This window comes from Cherax quadricarinatus, chromosome 81 (assembly GCF_038502225.1).
Source record: "Cherax quadricarinatus isolate ZL_2023a chromosome 81, ASM3850222v1, whole genome shotgun sequence".
NCBI classification, from domain to species: Eukaryota; Metazoa; Arthropoda; class Malacostraca; order Decapoda; family Parastacidae; genus Cherax; species Cherax quadricarinatus.
In genome coordinates, this window is record NC_091372.1 from 17,937,569 (window position 1) to 17,956,961 (window position 19,393).

The following is a 19,393-nucleotide window of genomic DNA, read 5'->3' on the forward strand; positions in this document are numbered from 1 at the left end:
TCTTCCCCTCTCTCTCCCACCCTTCTCTTCAGCCTTCTCTCCCGTACCTTTTTCTATCTTTCTTCCCCTCCCTCGCGTTCCCCCACCTCTCCCCCTCTCTCTCCCACCCTCCTCTTCTGCCTTCTCTCCCCTCCCTCTTCCTGTCTTTCTCTCTCCCCCTCCCTTGCGTTCCCCCACCTCTCCCCCTTTCTTTCCCACCCTAGTCTTCAGCCTTCTCTCCCCTCCCTCTTTCTATCTTTCTCTCTCCCCCTCCCTTGCATTCTCCCACCTCTCCCCCTCTCTCTCCCACCCTCGTCTTCAGCCTTCTCTACCCTCCCTCTTTCTATCTTTCTCTCTCCCCCTCCCTTGCATTCTCCCACCTCTCCCCCTCTCTCCCACCCTCGTCTTCAGCCTTCTCTCCCCTCCCTCTTCCTGTCTTTCTCTCTCCCCCTCCCTTGCGTTCCCCCACCTCTCCCCCTTTCTTTCCCACCCACGTCTTCAGCCTTCTCTCCCCTCCCTCTTTCTATCTTTCTCTCTCCCCCTCCCTTGCATTCTCCCACCTGTCCCCTCTCTCTCCCACCCTCCTCTTCGGCCTTCTTTCCCCCTCCCTCTTTCTATCTTTCTCCCCCTCCCTTGCATTCTCCCACCTCTCCCCCTCTCTCTCCCACCCTCGTGTTCAGCCTTCTCTCCCCTCCCTCTTTCTTTCTTTCTCTCTCCCCCTCCCTTGCATTCCCCCACCTCTCCACCTCTCTCTCCCACCCTCCTCTTCAGCCTTCTTTCCCCTCCCTTTTTCTATTTTTCCCTCTCCCCCTCCCTCGCATTCCCCCACCTCTCCCCCTCTCTCTCCCACCCTCCTCTTCTGCCTTCTCTCCCCTCCCTCTTCCTGTCTTTCTCTCTCCCCCTCCCTTGCGTTCCCCCACCTCTCCCCCTTTCTTTCCCACCCTCGTCTTCAGCCTTCTCTCCCCTCCCTCTTTCTATCTTTCTCTCTCCCCCTCCCTTGCATTCTCCCACCTCTCCCCCTCTCTCTCCCACCCTCGTCTTCAGCCTTCTCTCCCCTCCCTCTTTCTATCTTTCTCTCACCCCCTCCCTTGCATTCTCCCACCTCTCCCCCTCTCTCCCACCCTCGTCTTCAGCCTTCTCTCCCCTCCCTCTTTCTATCTTTCTCTCTCCCCCTCCCTTGCGTTCCCCCACATCTCCCCCTCTCTTTCCCACCCTCCTCTTCGGCCTTCTTTCCCCCTCCCTCTTTCTATCTTTCTCCCCCTCCCTTGCATTCACCCACCTCTCCCCCTCTCTCCCACCCTCGTCTTCAGCCTTCTCTACCCTCCCTCTTTCTTTCTTTCTCTCTCCCCCTCCCTTGCGTTCCCCCACATCTCCCCCTTTCTTTCCCACCCTCCTCTTCAGCCTTCTTTACCCCTCCCTTTTTCTATCTTTCTCTCTCCCCCTCCCTTGCATTCCCCCACCTCTCCACCTCTCTCTCCCACCCTCCTCTTCAGCCTTCTCTCCCCTCCCTCTTTCTATCTTTCTTCCCCTCCCTCGCATTCCCCCACCTCTCCCCCTCTCTCTCCCACCCTCGTCTTCAGCCTTCTCTCCCCTCCCTCTTTCTATCTTTCTCTCTCCCCCTCCCTTGCATTCTCCCACCTCTCCCCCTCTCTCCCACCCTCGTTTTCAGCCTTCTCTCCCTTCCCTCTTTCTATCTTTCTCTCTCCCCCTCCCTCGCATTCCCCCACCTCTCCCCCTTTCTTTCCCACCCTCGTCTTCAGCCTTCTCTCCCCTCCCTCTTTCTATCTTTCTCTCTCCCCCTCCCTTGCGTTCCCCCACCTCTCCCCCTTTCTTTCCCACCCTCCTCTTCAGCCTTCTTTCCCCCTCCCTCTTTCTATCTTTCTCTCTCCCCTTCCCTTGTGTTCCTCCACCTCTCCCCCTTTCTTTCCCACCCTCCTCTTCGGCCTTCTTTCCCCCTCCTTTTTTCTATCTTTCTCTCTCCCCCTCCCTTGCATTCCCCCACCTCTCCCCCTCTATCTCCCACCCTCCTCTTCAGCCTTCTTTCCCCTCCCTTTTTCTATCTTTCTCTCTCCCCCTCCCTTGCATTCCCCCACCTCTCCCTTTCTCTCTCCCACCCTCCTCTTCAGCCTTCTCTCCCCTCCCTCTTTCTATCTTTCTTCCCCTCCCTCGCATTCCCCCACCTCTCCACCACTCACTCCCACCATCCTCTTCAGCCTTCTCTCCCCTCCCTCTTTCTATCTTTCTCCCCCCCCTTGCGTTCCCCCACCTCTCCCCCTTTCTTTCCCACCCTCCTCTTCGGCCTTCTTTCCCCCTCCCTTTTTCTATCATTCTCTCTCCCCCTCTTTTGCATTCCCCCCACCTCTCCCCCTCTCTCTCCCACCCTCCTCTTCAGCCTTCTTTCCCCTCCCTTTTTCTATTTTTCTCTCTCCCCCTCCCTCGCATTCCCCCACCTCTCCATCTCTCTCTCCCACCCTCCTCTTCAGCCTTCTCTCCCCTCCCTCTTTCTATCTTTCTTCCCCTCCCTCGTGTTCTTCCACCTCTCCCCCTCTCTCTCCCACCATCCTCTTCAGCCTTCTCTCCCCTCCCTCTTTCTATCTTTCTCTCTCCCCCTCCCTCGCATTCCCCCACCTCTCCTCCTCTCTGTCCCACCCTCCTCTTCAGCCTTCTCTCCCCTCCCTCTTTCTATCTTTCTTCCCCTCCCTCGCATCCCCCACCTCTCCCCCTCTCTCTCCCACCCTCCTCTTCAGCCTTCTCTCCCCTCCCTCTTACTATCTTTCTTCCCCTCCTTCGTGTTCCCCCACCTCTCCCTCTCTCTCTCCCACCCTCCTCTTCAGCCTTCTCTCCCCTCCCTCTTTCTATATTTCTCTCTCCCCCTCTCTCGTGTTCCCCCACCTCTCCCCCTCTCCCACCCTCATCTTCAGCCTTGTCTCCCCTCCCTCTTTCTATCTTTCTCTCTCCCCCTCCCTTGCAGTCCCCCACCTCTCCCCCTCTCTCTCCCACCCTTCTCTTCAGCCTTCTCTCCCGTCCCTCTTTCTATATTTCTTCCCCTCCCTCGCATTCCCCCACCTCTCCCCCTCTCTCTCCCACTTTCCTCTTCAGCCTTCTCTCCCCTCCCTCTTTCTATCTTTCTCTCTCCCCCTCACTTGCATTTCCCCACCTCTCCCCCTCTCTCTCCCACCCTCCTCTTCAGCCTTCTCTCCCCTCCCTTTTACTATTTTTTTCTCTCCCCCTCCCTCGCATTCCCCCACCTCTCCCCCCCCTCTCTCCCACCCTCCTCTTCAGCCTTCTCTCCCCTCCATCTTTCTTTCTTCCCCTCCCTCGCATTCCCCCATCTCCTCCTCTCTCTCCCACCCTCCACTTCAGCCTTCTCTCCCCTCCATCTTTCTATCTTTCTCTCTCCCCCTCCCTTGCATTCCCCCACCTCTACCCCTCTCCCACCCTTCTCTTCAGCCTTCTCTCCCCTCCGTCTTTATCTTTCTCTCTCCCCCTCCCTTGCATTCCCCCACCTCCCCCTCTCTCTCTTACCCTCCTCTTCAGCCTTCTCTCCCCTCCCTCTTTCTATCTTTCTCTCTCCCCCTCCCTTGCATTCCCCCACCTCTCCCCCTCTCCCACCCTTCTCTTCAGCCTTCTCTCCCCTCCCTCTTTCTTTCTTTCTCTCTCCCCCTCCCTTGCATTCCTCCACCTCTCCCCCTCTCTCTCCCACCCTCCTCTTCAGCCTTCTCTCCCCTCCCTCTTTCTATCTTTCTTCCCCTCCCTCGTGTTCCCCCACCTCTCCCCCTCTCTCTCCCACCCTGTTCAGCCTTCTCTCCCCTCCTTCTTTATCATTCTCTCTCCCCCTCCCTTGCATTCCCCCACCACTCCCCCTCTCTCTCCCACCCTCCTCTTTAGCCTTCTCTCCCCTCCCTCTTTTTCTCTCCCCCTCCCTCGCATTTCTCTCTCATAGCCTTTTCTCTCACCCTCCTCTTTTTTTTTTTTACACAGGGTTTGACAAGGTTAAGGATCCCTAGCTTTATTGACAAGCTATTTACAGGTTAAGGATTCCTAACTTTATTGGCAAGCTAAGAGCTGTTACCTACATCAGCTCATTTGAAAGCATTTTTATTGTTATGAGACATACAAGTAGGAAACAGGATGAAGTTGGAGCCATCTGTGGGCCAGCATTTTCATTTGATCAACTGACTTTATCTCATTGACATCATTATGCTGTACGAATGTGTTCCATACTCGAGTCATCCTGGGTATGTATGATCTCAGATGGAGTGATGTCCTGGAGAAGGGTACAGCCAGAGTGAAGTTGCTGCTTTCTGCCCGTCTTGTGGCATAAAAGCTTGTTTCACGCTGTCCTCGAAGTGGATCCAAGTGTGGTATTTTGACAATATTGGCCTTGTACATAACAGTAAGGCCACCCACATCCCTCCTATGTTGAAGGCTCTGCTGAAATGCCAGATCTATCCAGGATGGGTCCAGGCGAGAGATGAGATGTCTTGCCCAGTTCTCTACTCTGTCAAGCAGTCGCAGATGAGAGGGGGGGCAGGCAAACCAAGAAAGTGGAGCATACTCAAGGTGTGAGCGTACTTGTGCCTCGTACAGGATCTTGCAACCCCTACTGTCAAACAGATGGGAGATACGGCAAAGTGCTGTAAGCTTCCTGGCTGCCTTGTTTGCAAGATTTACAACATGGTTCTTCATGGTTAGCTTGGAGTCAAATTTCACCCCAAGGATATCAACTTCTTCTCCAGGTGCCAACATCCTCCCATTCATCCTTACTACTGCACCAGCATCACCATCATGGTGCCTGGAGACGATCATCATTTGCGTTTTCTCAGGTGCAAATGTTACTTGCCATCTATTTCCCCAAGCTGATATAGCTCTCAGCTGGTGATTGATGTAGCTTAGAGGAGCTGGCATTTGTTCTCTTGGATAAGTGAATGTCAGTGTACAGTCGTCTGCATATGCATGTGATTCTGGGATGAGATGAAGAAGGTCATTGAAGTAGACATTCCATAACAATGGACCCAGCACGCTTCCTTGTGGAACACTTGCCCCAATAGGATGTCTTGCTGATTCCGTTCCATTGAGAACTACACTTAGAGATCTACCATGAAGGTAATCACTGAGGAGACATAGCGTAGAGCCTGCAATTCCCAGTGCTTGAGGTTTTGCTAAGAGGCCCTGGTGCCACACCCGGTCGAAAGCGCCAGCAATGTCCAGTGCTACCACACAGCTGACTTTGGATTCATCCAGTGACTGGTGCCACTTAGTGGAGAGGTTTAACAACAGATCAGCAGCAGAGTAACCTTTCCTGAAGCCATATTGACGATCACAAAGTAGTGAGTGGTAGTCAAAAAACTCTGTCATTTGTCTTGAGATTATTGTCTCAAGGATCTTCCCAGTGATTGACAGGAGTGACACTGGACTGTAATTGCTGATTTCTGCTCTGCTCTTCTTTTTGTGAACAGGGACTACATTTGCCTCTTTCCATAGAGAGGGCCATTTACACTGTACTAGGCAGTGCTGAAAGATGCGAGTTAGAGGTGCTGCTAGCTGGTCTGCACATCTCAACAATCTTGGGCTCAACTTGTCTGGGCCCACAGCCTTTTCTTGGTCAAGCTATTTAAGTAGGAAATGCACCTCCTCCTGCCTTATTGTCACCACTGACAGTTTTGACACCATTCTTGCAGCTAGCCAAGGAGGGTCCCTTGCTGGATCAGGAACTTGCATATTGGTAGCAAAGTGTTCAGCAAAGAGGTCCGCCTTCTCTTGACTACTAGTAGAGGTGGTCCCATCCTGTCGATTTAGAGGTGGAATAAGTTCATCAGGCAGATAACCTTGTCTGTCCTTGACCAGGGACCACCAGGTTTTGGAGCCTACCCTACCTGATGCTAACTTTCTTTTAGTGTCCACCTCCCATTTAGCAATGGCTCACTTTTGAACATCACCCATATGCCTACAGGCTTGCATGTGCAAGTTCCTGTTATATGTGGTAGGATGTCTCTTATACCTTTGCCATGCTTTGTACTTAGCAGTAGCAGCCTCTTTACAACGAAAGCCAAACCAAGGCTGATCTGTAGGCTTCGTCACATATTGCCGGTGAGGAATGTGTTCTTGTTGTAGATTAAGGATGTGTCCAGTGAAGGCTTTCACTTGGTTGTCTTTCCCTCTCTATCTCTCTCTCTCTTTCTCCCTCTCTCTACCCTTTCTCTCCCTTTCTCGTTTCTCTCTCTCTCCCCCCCTAATCTTCTCCCTCACTCCCCATCCTCCCTCTCTCTCTCTCTTTCTACCCTTTAACTCTCCCCCTCTTTCTCTCTCTCTCCTCTGGCCTTGCCCCCCCCCACACACACACCCTGAAAACACATAAACTTCTCTCTGTGGTAAAATACATAAGCTTCTTTCTGTGGTAATACAAAAATAATGGGTGGCCCTAGAGCGTGGAAAACCAGAGATCTGGTGGACGAACCAGGGAGGAAAGATTGGGAGTTAGAGCTCCAGAAAAGGGAGGAAGAGTGGGAAGGAAGATAGAAGAGCTTGGCAAGATAATGGAGGAGCGGATAGCTGAAGAGTGCAGGAAGTGGGAGCTACAAGTCTTAGCAGCAGAAACTAGGATACAGTGCTTAGAAGAGAAACTGAAAAACCTAAAACAGATTAGAGAGACAAATGACAATTCAAATGCAACAACAGGAAATTCTATGTCAGGCACAGACAAGGGGACAGTAAGAAACAAAGGAGATATGTCGTATGCAAAAGCCCTATCAGACCCATGTGGGGCCAGCAAAAAGATGAGGAGCATACTAAGATCAAATGACAGGTCCAAAGACAATGAAGGTATGTTATATGCAGAGACTCTAACAGCCAACTGCAGTAGCAAGGAACAGCTGATCATGAAAGACAGTTCCCTGAGAATAGAAGTTTCAGATAGGACAGGGACTGAAGGCAAGAACATTTCAATGGAAGGAAACAAAACACCTCAGAGGATGCAAATGGAGACTCAGTGGGAGGAGGAAAGGGAGAGGTCAGTTTTTATCTACAGGCTCCAAGAAGCCAAGGGGGGCAACTTCAAAGAAATAAAACAGGAGGAGGAAAAAATGATTGAAGGCATCATGAAAACAATAGATGAGGACGATATGACCCAGGTGACAAATTTTCGGAGAATTGGGTGGTTTGCGAGTGGAAGGATACGGCCTGTCAAAGTAATTTTCAAGAAAGAATCAGTTCGAACCAGGATTCTGCAAGAGAAAGCACGACTGAGGAACAAACAGGGGTACCAGAGAGTATACCTCGATCGCGGCAGAACACAAGAAGAAAGGACTACACTGAAAGAGAGGGTACAGAGACGCAAGGAGGAACGAGAGGCAATGATGAAGATGAGCAGGACCCGGACACAGGAGGAAGGGCAAACACACCCCGCAGAATCTCCCTACCGAAAGACTCCAACCGCGACAATCCCAATGCAACTGAGCAACCCAAACCACAACCCGCTCACTGTTCCCTCTTCCAGCAACACCCACATCACAAACCTCACTCCAACAGCTGTCCCTTATGGGCATTCTGACCCCACCCCCATCATCACAAACCCCACCTACACCACAGCCCCCATAGGCCCCCACCAAGGCTCCTGCTCCCCCAACCCCAATATTCTTGCAGGACTACAGTGATAGAAAAGAAGTTGAAAGTTTGGTACACAAACGTGGACGGAATAATGAATAAACATGAGGAGTGGCACGAAAGAATCAGTGAGAAATCCCCAGACATCATAGCAGTCACAGAAACAAAACTCGCTGAGACAATAACAGACGCAATCTTCCCACTGGGATATCAGATCCTGAGAAAAGATAGAAGGAGTAGAGGGGGAGGAAGAGTTGCACTGCTCATAAAAAACCGATGGGGAGTTGAGGAAATGGAAGGCATGGACGTGATTGGAGAAAAAGACTACATAGGAGGTACAATTCAGTCTGGAGAACATAAAGTAGTCATTGGAGTGATGTATAACCCACCACAGAACTGCAGAAGGCCAAGAGAGGAGTACGAAGAAAACAACAGGGCGATGGTGGACACGCTGGTTGAGGTGGCAAGAAGAGCTCACTCGAGCAGAGCAAAGTTACTGGTAATGGGCGATTTCAACCACAGGGAGATCGACTGGGAAAACCTCGAGCCACATGAGGGTCCCGAAACATGGAGAGCCAAGATGATGGATGTGGTGCTTGAAAACCTCATGCATCAACATGTCAGGGACACAACCAGAGAGAGAAGGGAGGATGAGCCAGCAAGACTGGATCTTGTGTTCACCCTGAGCAGTTCAGACATTGAGGACATCACTTACGAGAGGCCCCTTGGAGCTAGCGATCATGTGGTTCTGAGTTTTGACTATATAGTAGAGTTACAAGTGGAGAAGGTAACAGGAACTGAATGGGAAATGCCAAACTACAAAAGGGGGGACTACACAGGTATGAGGAACTTCCTGCAGGAGGTTCAGTGGGACAGAGTCCTGGTAGGAAAATCAGTGAACGAGATGATGGAATATGTAGCAACAAAGTGCAAGGAGGCAGAGGAAAGGTTTGTTCCCAAGGGAAACAGAAATAATAGGAAGACCAAAGCGAGTCCTTGGTTTACCCAAAGGTGTAGGGAGGCAAAAACTAAGTGCACCAGAGAATGGAAAAGGTACAGGAGGCAAAGGACCCAGGAAAATAAGGAGATTAGTAGAAGAGCCAGAAACAAGTACGCACAGATAAGGAGGGAGGCCTAGCGACAGTACGAAAATGACATAGCATCAAAAGTCAAGTCTGACCTAAAACTGCTGTATAGCCACATTAGGAAGAAGACAACAGTCAAAGACCAGGTGATAAGGCTGAGGAAAGAAGGTGGAGAACTCACAAGAAACGATCAAGAGGTATGTGAGGAGCTCAACATGAGATTTAAGAAAATATTTACATGGAGACAGGAAGGCCTCTCAGGGGACAGACCAGATGGGGACACCAGCAAGGAATATACCAACAAGTGTTGGATGACAAATACAGATGAGGAGGAGGTGAAGAAACTGCTAAGGGACATCGATACCTCAAAGGCAATGGGACCGGACAACATCTCCCCGTGGGTCCTTAGAGAAGGAGCGGATATGTTGTGTGTGCCACTTACCACAATCTTCAACACGTCCCTGGAAACTGGGCAACTACCTGAGGTATGGAAGATGGCAAATGTAGTTCCCATTTTTAAAAAAGGAGACAGAAAAGAGGCACTAAACTGTAGACCTGTGTCACTGACGTGTATAGTGTGCAAAGTTATGGAGAAGATTATCAGGAGGAGAGTGGTGGAGCACCTGGAACAGAACAAGAGTATAAACGCCAACCAGCATGGATTCATGGAAGGAAAATCCTGTGTCACAAACCTTCTTGAGATTTATGATAAAGTAACAGAAGAAAGACACGAGAGAGAGGGGTGGGTTGATTGCATCTTCTTGGACTGCAAGAAGGCCTTTGACACAGTTCCTCACAAGAGATTAGTGCAGAAGCTAGAGGATCAGGCTCATATAACAGGAAGGGCACTGCAATGGATCAGAGAATACCTGACAGGGAGGCAACAATGAGTCATGGTACGTAATGATGTATCACAATGGGCACCTGTGATGAGCAGGGTCCCACATGGGTCGGTCCTAGGACTAGTGCTATTTTTGGTATATGTGAACGACATGATGGAAAGGTTAGACTCAGAAGTGTCCCTGTTTGCAGGCGATGTGAAGTTAATGAGGAGAATTAAATCAGATGAGGACCGGGCAGGACTTAAAAGAGACCTGGACAGATTGGAAACCTGGTCCAGCAACTGGCTTCTCGAATTTAATCCAGCCAAATGCAAAGCCATGGAGATAGGGGAAGGGCAAAGAAGACTGCAGACAGAGTATAGGCTAGGTGGCCAAAGACTGCAAACCTCGCTCAAGGAGAAAGATCTTGGAGTGAATATAACACCGAGCATGTCTCCAGAAGCACACATCAACCAGGTAACTACTGCAGCATATGGGTTCCTGGCAAACCTGAAAACAGTGTTCCGATACCTTAATAAGGAATCGTTCAAGACACTGTACACCATGTACGTCAGGCCCATACTGGAGTATGCAGCACCTGTTTGGAACCCGCACTTGATAAAGCACGTAAAGAAACTAGAGAAAGTGCAAAGGTTTGCGACAAGGTTAGTTCCAGAGCTAAGGGGAATGTCTTATGAAGAAAGGTTAAGGGAAATCAATAACAAAAAAAGGCACAATACCGTGACTGGAACGATACACAAATAACCCGCACATAAAAGAGAGAAGCTTACGACGACGTTTCGGTCCGACTTGGACCATTTACAAAGTCACAAAGGGAAATCGGCCTGACAACACTAGAGGACAGGAGGGTCAGGGGAGACATGATAACGACATATAAAATACTGCGAGGAATGGACAAGATGAGAAAGACAGGATGTTCCAGGGAGGGGACACAGAAACAAGAGGTCACAATTGGAAGTTGAAGACACAGATGAGTCAGAGAGATATTAGGCAGTATTTCTTCAGTCATAGAGTTGTCAGGCAGTGGAATAGCCTAGAAAGTGATGTAGTAGAGGCAGGAACCATACATAGTTTTAAGACGAGGTATGATAAAGCTCATGGAGCGGGGAGAGAGAGGACCCAGTAGCAACCGGTGAAGAGACGGGGCCAGGAGCTAAGACTTGACCCCTGCAACCACAAATAGGTGAGTACACACACACACACACACACAACATGGGGGTCCCGAAACATGGAGAGCCAAGATGATGGACGTGGTGCTGGAAAACCTCATGCACCAACATGTTAAGGACACTACCAGAGTGAGAGGGGAGGATGAACCAGCAATATTGGACCTTGTATTCACCCTGGGCAGTTCAGACATTGAGGACATCACGTATGAGAGTCCCCTAGGAGCTAGCGACCACATGGTTCTGTGCTTTGAATATATAGTAGAGCTGCAAGTGGAGAGAGTAACAGGAGTTGAATGGGAAAAGCCTGGCTATAAAAGAGGGGACTACATAGGATTGAGGAACTTCCTGCAGGAGGTCCCATGGGACAGAGAACTGGCAGGAGAGCCAGTAAATGAAATGATGGAATATGTAACAACAAAATGCAAGGAGGCAGTGGAAAGGTTTATTCCCATGGGCAACAGAAACAACGGGAAGACCAGAACGAGCCCCTGGTTTACCCAACGGTGTAAGGAGACGAAAACAAAGTGCAATAGAGAATGGAAAAAGTATAGAAGGCAGAGAACACGCGAAAATAGGGAGATCATTCGCAGAGCCAGGAACGAGTACGCACAGGTAAGGAGGGAGGCCCAGCGCCAGTATGAAAATGACATAGCATCGAAAATCAAGACTGACCCGAAACTGTTGTATAGCCACATCAGGAGGAAGACAACAGTCAAAGGCCAGGTGATCAGATTAAGGACAGAAGGGAAAGAACTGACAAGAAATGACCAGGAGATATGTGAGGAGCTAAACAGGAGATTTAAGGAAGTTTTTACAGTAAGGACAGGAAGGGCTGTGGGAAGTCAGCACAGAAGGGAACATCAAGAGGGAATATACCACCAAGTGTTGGATGACATACGAACAACCGAGGAGGAGGTGAAGAAGCTGCTAAGTGACCTTGATACCTCAAAGGTGATGGGACCGGACAACATCTCCCCATGGGTCCTTAGAGAAGGAGCAGAGATGCTGTGCGTGCCTCTAACCACGATCTTCAACACATCCCTTGAAACTGGGCAACTACCTGAGAAATGGAAGACAGCAAATGTAGTCCCCATATTTAAGAAAGGAAACAGAAACGAGGCGCTAAACTACAGACCTGTGTCTCTGACATGTATTGTGTACAAAGTCATGGAGAAGATTATCAGGAGGAGAGTGGTCGAACACCTGGATAGGAACAAGATTATAAATGAAAACCAGCATGGGTTCATGGAAGGCAAATCTTGTATCACAAACCTCCTGGAGTTTTATGACAAGGTAACAGAAGACACGAGAGAGAGGGGTGGGTTGATTGCGTTTTCCTAGACTGCAGGAAGGCCTTTGACACAGTTCCCCACAAGAGATTAGTGCAGAAGCTGGAGGATCAGGCGCATGTAACAGGGAGGGCACTGCAATGGATCAGGGAATACCTGACAGGGAGGCAGCAACGAGTCATGGTACGTGAAGAGGTATTACAGTGGGCGCCTGTGACGAGCGGGGTCCCACAGGGGTCAGTTCTAGGGCCAGTGCTATTTTTGATACATGCAAACGACATGATGGAAGGAATAGACTCTGAAGTGTCCCTATTCGCAGATCATGTGAAGTTGATGAGAAGAATTAAATCAGATGAGGATGAGGAAGGACTGCAAAGAGAACTGGACAGGCTGGACATGTGGTCTAGAAACTGGCTTCTCAAATTCATTCCTGCCAAATGCAAAGTCATGAAGATTGGGGAGGGGCAAAGAAGACTGCAGACAGAGTATAGGCTAGGTGGACAAAGACTACAGACCTCACTCAGGGAGAAAGACCTCGGGGTGACCATAACACCGAGCACGTCACCGGAGGCACACATCAACCAAATAACTGCTGCAGCATATGGGCGCCTGGCAAACCTGAGAATAGCGTTCCGATACCTTAATAAGGAATCGTTCAAGACACTGTACACTGTGTATGTTAGGCCCATACTGGAGTATGCAGCACCAGTCTGGAACCCACACCTGGTCAAGCACGTCAAGAAGTTAGAGAAAGTACAAAGGTTTGCAACAAGGCTAGTCCCAGAGCTCTGGGGAATGTTGTACGAGGAAAGGTTGAAGGAAATCGGACTGATGACACTGGAGGACAGAAGGGTCAGGGGAGACATGATAACGACATGCAAGATACTGCGGGGAATAGACAAGGTGGACAGAGATAGGATGTTCCAGAGAGGGGACACAGGAACAAGGGGTGACAACTGGAAGCTGAAGACTCAGACGAGTCACAGGGACGTTAGGAAGTATTTCTTCAGTCATAGAGTCGTCAGGAAGTGGAATAGCCTAGCAAGTGAAGTAGTGGAGGCAGGAACCATACATAGTTTTAAGAAGAGGTATGATAAAGCTCAGGAAGCAGAGAGAGAGAGGACCTAGTAGCAATCAGTGAAGAGGCGGGGCCAGGAGCTGAGTCTCGACCCCTGCAACCACAATTAGGTGAGTACACACACACACACACACACACACACACACACACACACACACACACACACACACACACACACACACACACACACACACACACACACACACACACACCAGGCACATCTCCTGAAGCGCACATCAACCAAATAACTGCTGCAGCATATGGGCGCCTAGCAAACCTCAGAACAGCATTCCGACATCTTAATAAGGAATCATTCAGGACCCTGTACACCGTGTATGTTAGGCCCATATTGGAGTATGCGGCACCAGTTTGGAACCCACACCTAGCCAAGCACGTGAAGAAACTAGAGAAAGTGCAAAGGTTTGCAACAAGACTAGTCCCAGAGCTAAGAGGTATGTCCTACGAGGAGAGGTTAAGGGAAATCAACCTGACGACACTGGAGGACAGGAGAGATAGGGGGGACATGATAACGACATACAAAATACTGAGAGGAATTGACAAGGTGGACAAAGACAGGATGTTCCAGAGATTGGACACAGTAACAAGGGGACACAGCTGGAAGCTGAAGACACAGATGAATCACAGGGATGTTAGGAAGTATTTCTTCAGCCACAGAGTAGTCAGTAAGTGGAATAGTTTGGGAAGCGATGTAGTGGAGGCAGGATCCATACATAGCTTTAAGCAGAGGTATGATAAAGCTCACGGCTCAGGGAGAGTGACCTAGTAGCGATCAGTGAAGAGGCGGGGCCAGGAGCTCGGACTCGACCCCCGCAACCTCAACTAGGTGAGTACACACACACACACACACACACACACACACACACACACACACACACAAAAAAAAAAATCTTGACCTGACGACACTGGAGGACAGGAAGGACGAGGGGGGGAGGGGCATGATAATAAATAACATTATAAAATTCTGAGAGGAATTGACAAGGTGGACAGAGAGAGGATGTTCTAGAGATGGGACACAGCAACAAGGAGTCACAATTGGAAGTTGAAGGGATGTTAGGAAGTACAGTGGTACCTTACCTTTGATATACCTTTGAAGAGTTTCGAGAGTTTATCTACTCTCTGAGCCCAGCCATGGGCCAGGCTCTTCTTGTGTGCCTGGTCAACCAGGCTGTTGCTGCTGGAGGCCCACTGCCCCACATATCCATCACAGCCTGGTTGATCTCGCACCTGGTGAAGATACTTGTCCAGTTTCCTCTTGAAGGCTTCTACACTTGTTCCAGAAGTGTTTCTGATATCTTCTGGTAAGATGTTGAAAAGTCTGGGACCCCAGATGTTGATACAGTGTTTCCTTATTGTCCCCACCGCACCCCTGCTCCTCACTGGGTTTATTTTACACTTCCTCCCATATCTCTCACTCCAGTATGTTGTTATGGTAGTGTGCAGATTTGGGACCAAGCCCTCGAGTACCTTCCAGGTATATATTATCATATACCTCTCTCTCCTCCACTCCAATGAGTACATGTTCAAGACTTGCAGATATTCCCAGTAGTTTAGGTGCTTTACTGGCTCAGTGTGAGTTGTAAACGATCTCTGTATTTGTTCCAGCTTCGATATTTCTCCTGCCTTGAATGGGGTCATCAGCACTGAGCAATATTCTAACTGAGGGGGCACTAGCGATTTGAAGAGTGTCACCATCAGCAATATTTCCCTTGTTTTGAAAGTTCTCAATACCCACCCCGTCATCTTCCTGGCTGTCGTGATCTTTGTCTTGTCATGGTCTTTAAAAGAAAGGTCCGCTGACATAATTATTCTTAGGTGTTTTACGTGTTCCTTACGTTCTATTTGGTGACCCTCATGAGTTTTGTATATAGTGCTCCATTTGAGTTCTTCATTCTTTCCATACCTAAGCAGCTGGAACTTATCACCATTGAACATCATGTTGTTCTCCACTGCCCACTGGAAAACCCTGTTTATGTCTTCCTGTAATTTTTCAGTGTCCTCTACCGTACTAACTTTCATGCTTATTTTAGTGTCATCTGCAAATGATGATACAAAAGTGTGCCGGGTGTTTTTGTTTATGTCTGCTGTGAGGGTGAGAAACAGTAGAGGTGCCAGGACACTGCCTTGGGGCACTGAGCTTTTGACCTCAATGATGCTGGATCTTGCCCTGTTCACTACTGCTTTTTGTGTTCTGTGTGTTAGGAAACCGAAAATCCATCTGCTTACCTTCCCCGTAATGCCCATGGCCTTCATTTCATGTGCTATCACTCCATGATCGCATTTGTCACACGCCTTTGCAAAATCTGTGTAAATCACATCTGCGTTTTGGTCGTCTTCCAGTGCCTCCGTAATTCTGTCATAATGGTTCAGCAGCTGTGACAGAATTTACATGCTAAGATAATTGCATATAAGTTGCCTTTGGGAGATGTTGACATTCATTGTTGCAACCTTCTTAGAAGTATTAATCATTTGAAGTGCATTTTCTTTCACCAGGTTGAGGTGTCATTGTGTTAAGTAAAGACATGTATCCCATTGTTAATATTGTTATTAACCCTTTGACTGTCGCGGCCGTATATATACGTCTTACGAGGTACCGTGTTTGACGTATATATACTCATAAATTCTAGCGGCTTCAAATCAAGCAGGAGAAAGCTGGTAGGCCCACATGTGAGAGAATGGGTCTGTGTGATCAGTGTGCACCATATAAAAAAAATCTTGGAGCATGCAGTGCATAATGAGAAAAAAAAACTCCGACCGATTTTTTTAATTAAAATGCCGACATTGTGGTCTATTTTCGTATAGTATTTATGATTGTATTCTCGTTTTCTTGGTCTCATTTGATAGAATGGAAAACATATTATAGAAATAGAGGTGATTTTGATTGATTTTACTATAAAAAGAACATAGAAATGGAGCTCAAAGTAGGGGAAATGTTTGATTTTTGCCAATGTTCAAAAGTAAACAAATGATGCCATTGTCCAATAAATGTCCAACTAGCCATTCTAATATGCAGTCATGAATGGGTTGATGTTATTTATACAATTATTACAGTATTGCAGTAGTCTGCATAATAGTAAGTCTTCTATTTTTTGTTTGAATAAAAATTCAAAATAGAAAGCAAGAGTAATATCAAAGGGGCCTGGAGACATGACTGATGAGCAAAGAAAATGTTATTTTAGGGCCAGGAATGTCTGCATTGTTCATTCTGGACCCTATTTTGAAATTGTCATATTTTTTAGTTTTCGTGAAATTGGCCAAATTGCAAATTTCTGACCACATTATTAGGTAGTTGAAATCGGTAAATGGGCAGTTTCTTGTACTCAATCAATAGAAAAAAATGGAGTTCTAAAGAAATAGCTATGAGTTTGGGCGACTGGAACAATGGAATTAGCCGAAAATAGGGCTCAAAGTGGGCGAAATCGCCGATTTGTAAACAGAGCCGAGGTCGCTAACTTCGCGAGAGTATAATTCTATCAGTTTTCCATAAAATTTCGTTTTTTTGGTGTCATTACAATCGGGAAAAGATTCTCTATCATTTCATATGAAAAAATAATTTTTTTTTTTTAAATTTTGCGACCCCAGGAGACACCTCAGGATTGGGGGTTGCGACAGTCAAAGGGTTAATAATTTTTGTCTCTGGTGTTACTGTATCACTCATGATAGTATAATTACTATGTATCCTTTAATGTCAAGTTAAGATGCAGTCAGGTTGGTGATGGTTATATTATTTTGCAGGTGGGGGGATGGTGTAATTGTGACAAAAGTATAAGCCTTTACAGGTATATCATTTTGGTATAACACTGGGTGTAGTATGTTGTGTGGAGTGACAGGGTGTCAGAACACTTTTGTCTAGTGTAGTCATTTTTGTGTAAGGGTAAATTGGGGATTTGTGATTTAACCCTTTCAGGGTCCGTCCCGTAGATCTACGGCTTTACGTTCAGGGTCCAAACCGTAGATCTACGTCATGAGCTCAGCTCACTCTGATAAACTGTGAGTGGTAAATTTGGGCCTAGATATGAGAGAATGCATCTATGTGGTATGTGTGCACCACATAAAACAAATCCTGCAGCACACTGTGTATAATGAAAGGAAAAAAACTGAGACCGTGATTTTCGATTAAAACAGCGACTTTGCAGTGTTTTTTCGTATGTTTTTTATAGTTGTATTTGTGATTTCTTGGTCTCATTTGATAGAATGGAAGACATATTACAGAAATAGAGATAATTTTGATTGGTTTTAGCACTGGAAATGGCTTGAAACTGAGCTCAAAATGGCGGAAATGTTAAATTTTTGCCGATGTTCAAGAGTAAACAAACGACCTCACACGTCTAATACACGCCAGCTGGTGGGTCTAATATACATTCATAAATGTGGTGATGATATTTATACAATTATTACAATATTGCATAACAGTAAATCTTCTATTTTTTGGTGTGAATAAAAATTCATTATGTGAATAAAAAATCAAAATGGAATTTATTTGTAAAGCCTCAAAACGTAACTAATGAACAGAGGAAATGTTAGTTTAGTGCCAGGAATACCTACATTGTTTATTCTGGATCCTATTTTGAAATTGGAATATTTTGAACTTTGTGTTAAATTGGCCAAATTACCAATTTCTGATCACTTTATTTTGTAGTTGAAACAGTTGAGTTGGCAATTTCTTGTGCTCAATCGATAGAATAGAAGTAATCCTAGTGAAATAGCTAAGAATTTGGTCGACTGGAATAATGTAATTGGCCTAAAATGGGAGTCAAAGTCGGCAAAATCGCCGATTCGTAAATATCGCTGACACATCAAAATTCACGAGAGCATAATTTCGTCAATTTCCCATCAAATTTCGTACTTTTTGTTTTATTACATTCACAAAAAGATTCTCTACCATTTCATAAGAAAAAAATAACAATTTTTTTTTTGAAAATTCTTGGACACTGGGGCACCACTTCAGATTTTGGCCTTGGACCCTGAAAGGGTTAACTCATTTTGTGTACCTTTTAATATAATTTCCACCTTGTATTGTAATGTTTTAAATAAAAAAAAAAAAAAAATTAGCCAGTGCTCTACTACCTCCCTTATGCAAAGGAGCTTTGTCGGCACTCTTTAAGGCCTCCAGTATTTCACCTAGATCTAAGCTCTTTCTCGGGATACGAACTTAATTCATTCCAGAAGGCTGTTCGAGTGCCGATACCGAACAAATTTGTTCCCATAAGGAATAATGTAAATTAGATTAATCCGTTTCAGACCTCCAAAAATACACTTACAAAAGCACTTACATAAACACACTTACATAATTGTTCAAGTTTTGAGGTGTTGGTATCCCGAGGTACCACTGTATTTCTTCAGCCATAATGTTGTCAGACAGTGGAATAGTCTGGAAAGTGAGGTAGTGGAGGCAGGTACCATACATAGCTTTAAGAAGAGGTATGATAATGCTCATGCAGCAGGGAGAGAGTAGACCTACTGGCAACCAATGAAAAGGTAGGGCTAGGAGCTATTAATCAACCCCTGCAACCACAATTAGGTGAGTACACATACACACACTTCTTCTTTCTTTCAACACACCGGCCGTATCCCACCAAGGCAGGGTGGCCCAAAAAGGAAAATGAAAGTTTCTCTTAAATTTAGTAATTTATACTTGAGAAGGGGTTACTAGCCCCTTGCTCCCGGCATTTTAGTCGCCTCTTACAACACGCATGGCTTACGGAGGAAGAATTCTGTTCCACTTCCCCATGGAGACATACACACACATCTTCATTAAATAGATTTGGATGCATTTATAGATACGTACTTACAAGGTTACATTGATATTGACACTTTTTCTTGTTACAGATCTCCATCTAGCTCACCATCACCAGGGCCATCAAGATCTAGGTCCTCAGTGCATGAAATCGGTCACAGTTCCTTGAGGTTGTCTAAACGATCACCTAAGGAATCTCCTACCAGCTCTCCAGAGAGATATATTAAAAAGTCTCCGAGAGAGTCATACAAAATTTCTCCAGACAGCTCTCCAGTAAGATCTCACTCAAGAGAGAAATCTCCCTTGTCTCAATACCGAAACAAATCTCCACCTGGGCTTCCTTCATTAGATATAAAGTTAGAGCTTGGTATGTCATTTTTGTTTAAAGTGAATTGTCTTATTAGATACCATCTTCCAAGAAGATATATAACCTTATATTTTCTTTCTAGTTAAAAGGAATGTTAAACTAACTCATGTTGTGAGAAAGTTGATTTGTTAGATTGCTTATGTACAGGTGTGTGAGTTCCAGGAAGCAATAGCCTGGTTGGTGAGGCAGTCAGCAGTGAAGTGTTACCATTATCCCGGCTGTATGAC

At 46.9% G+C, this 19,393-nt stretch overlaps 1 protein-coding gene across 1 annotated transcript in view; it reads left to right on the plus strand.

The window, feature by feature from the left end:
- The window catches only part of LOC128699918 (uncharacterized), a 321,982-nt gene that overhangs the window by 225,380 nt on the left and 77,209 nt on the right, over nucleotides 1-19,393 (plus strand). Inside the window, exon 10 of the mRNA XM_070102480.1 lies at nucleotides 18,892-19,166. Coding sequence (XP_069958581.1) covers nucleotides 18,892-19,166 — 275 coding nt within the window. The remainder of the gene's footprint in view (nucleotides 1-18,891; nucleotides 19,167-19,393) is intronic.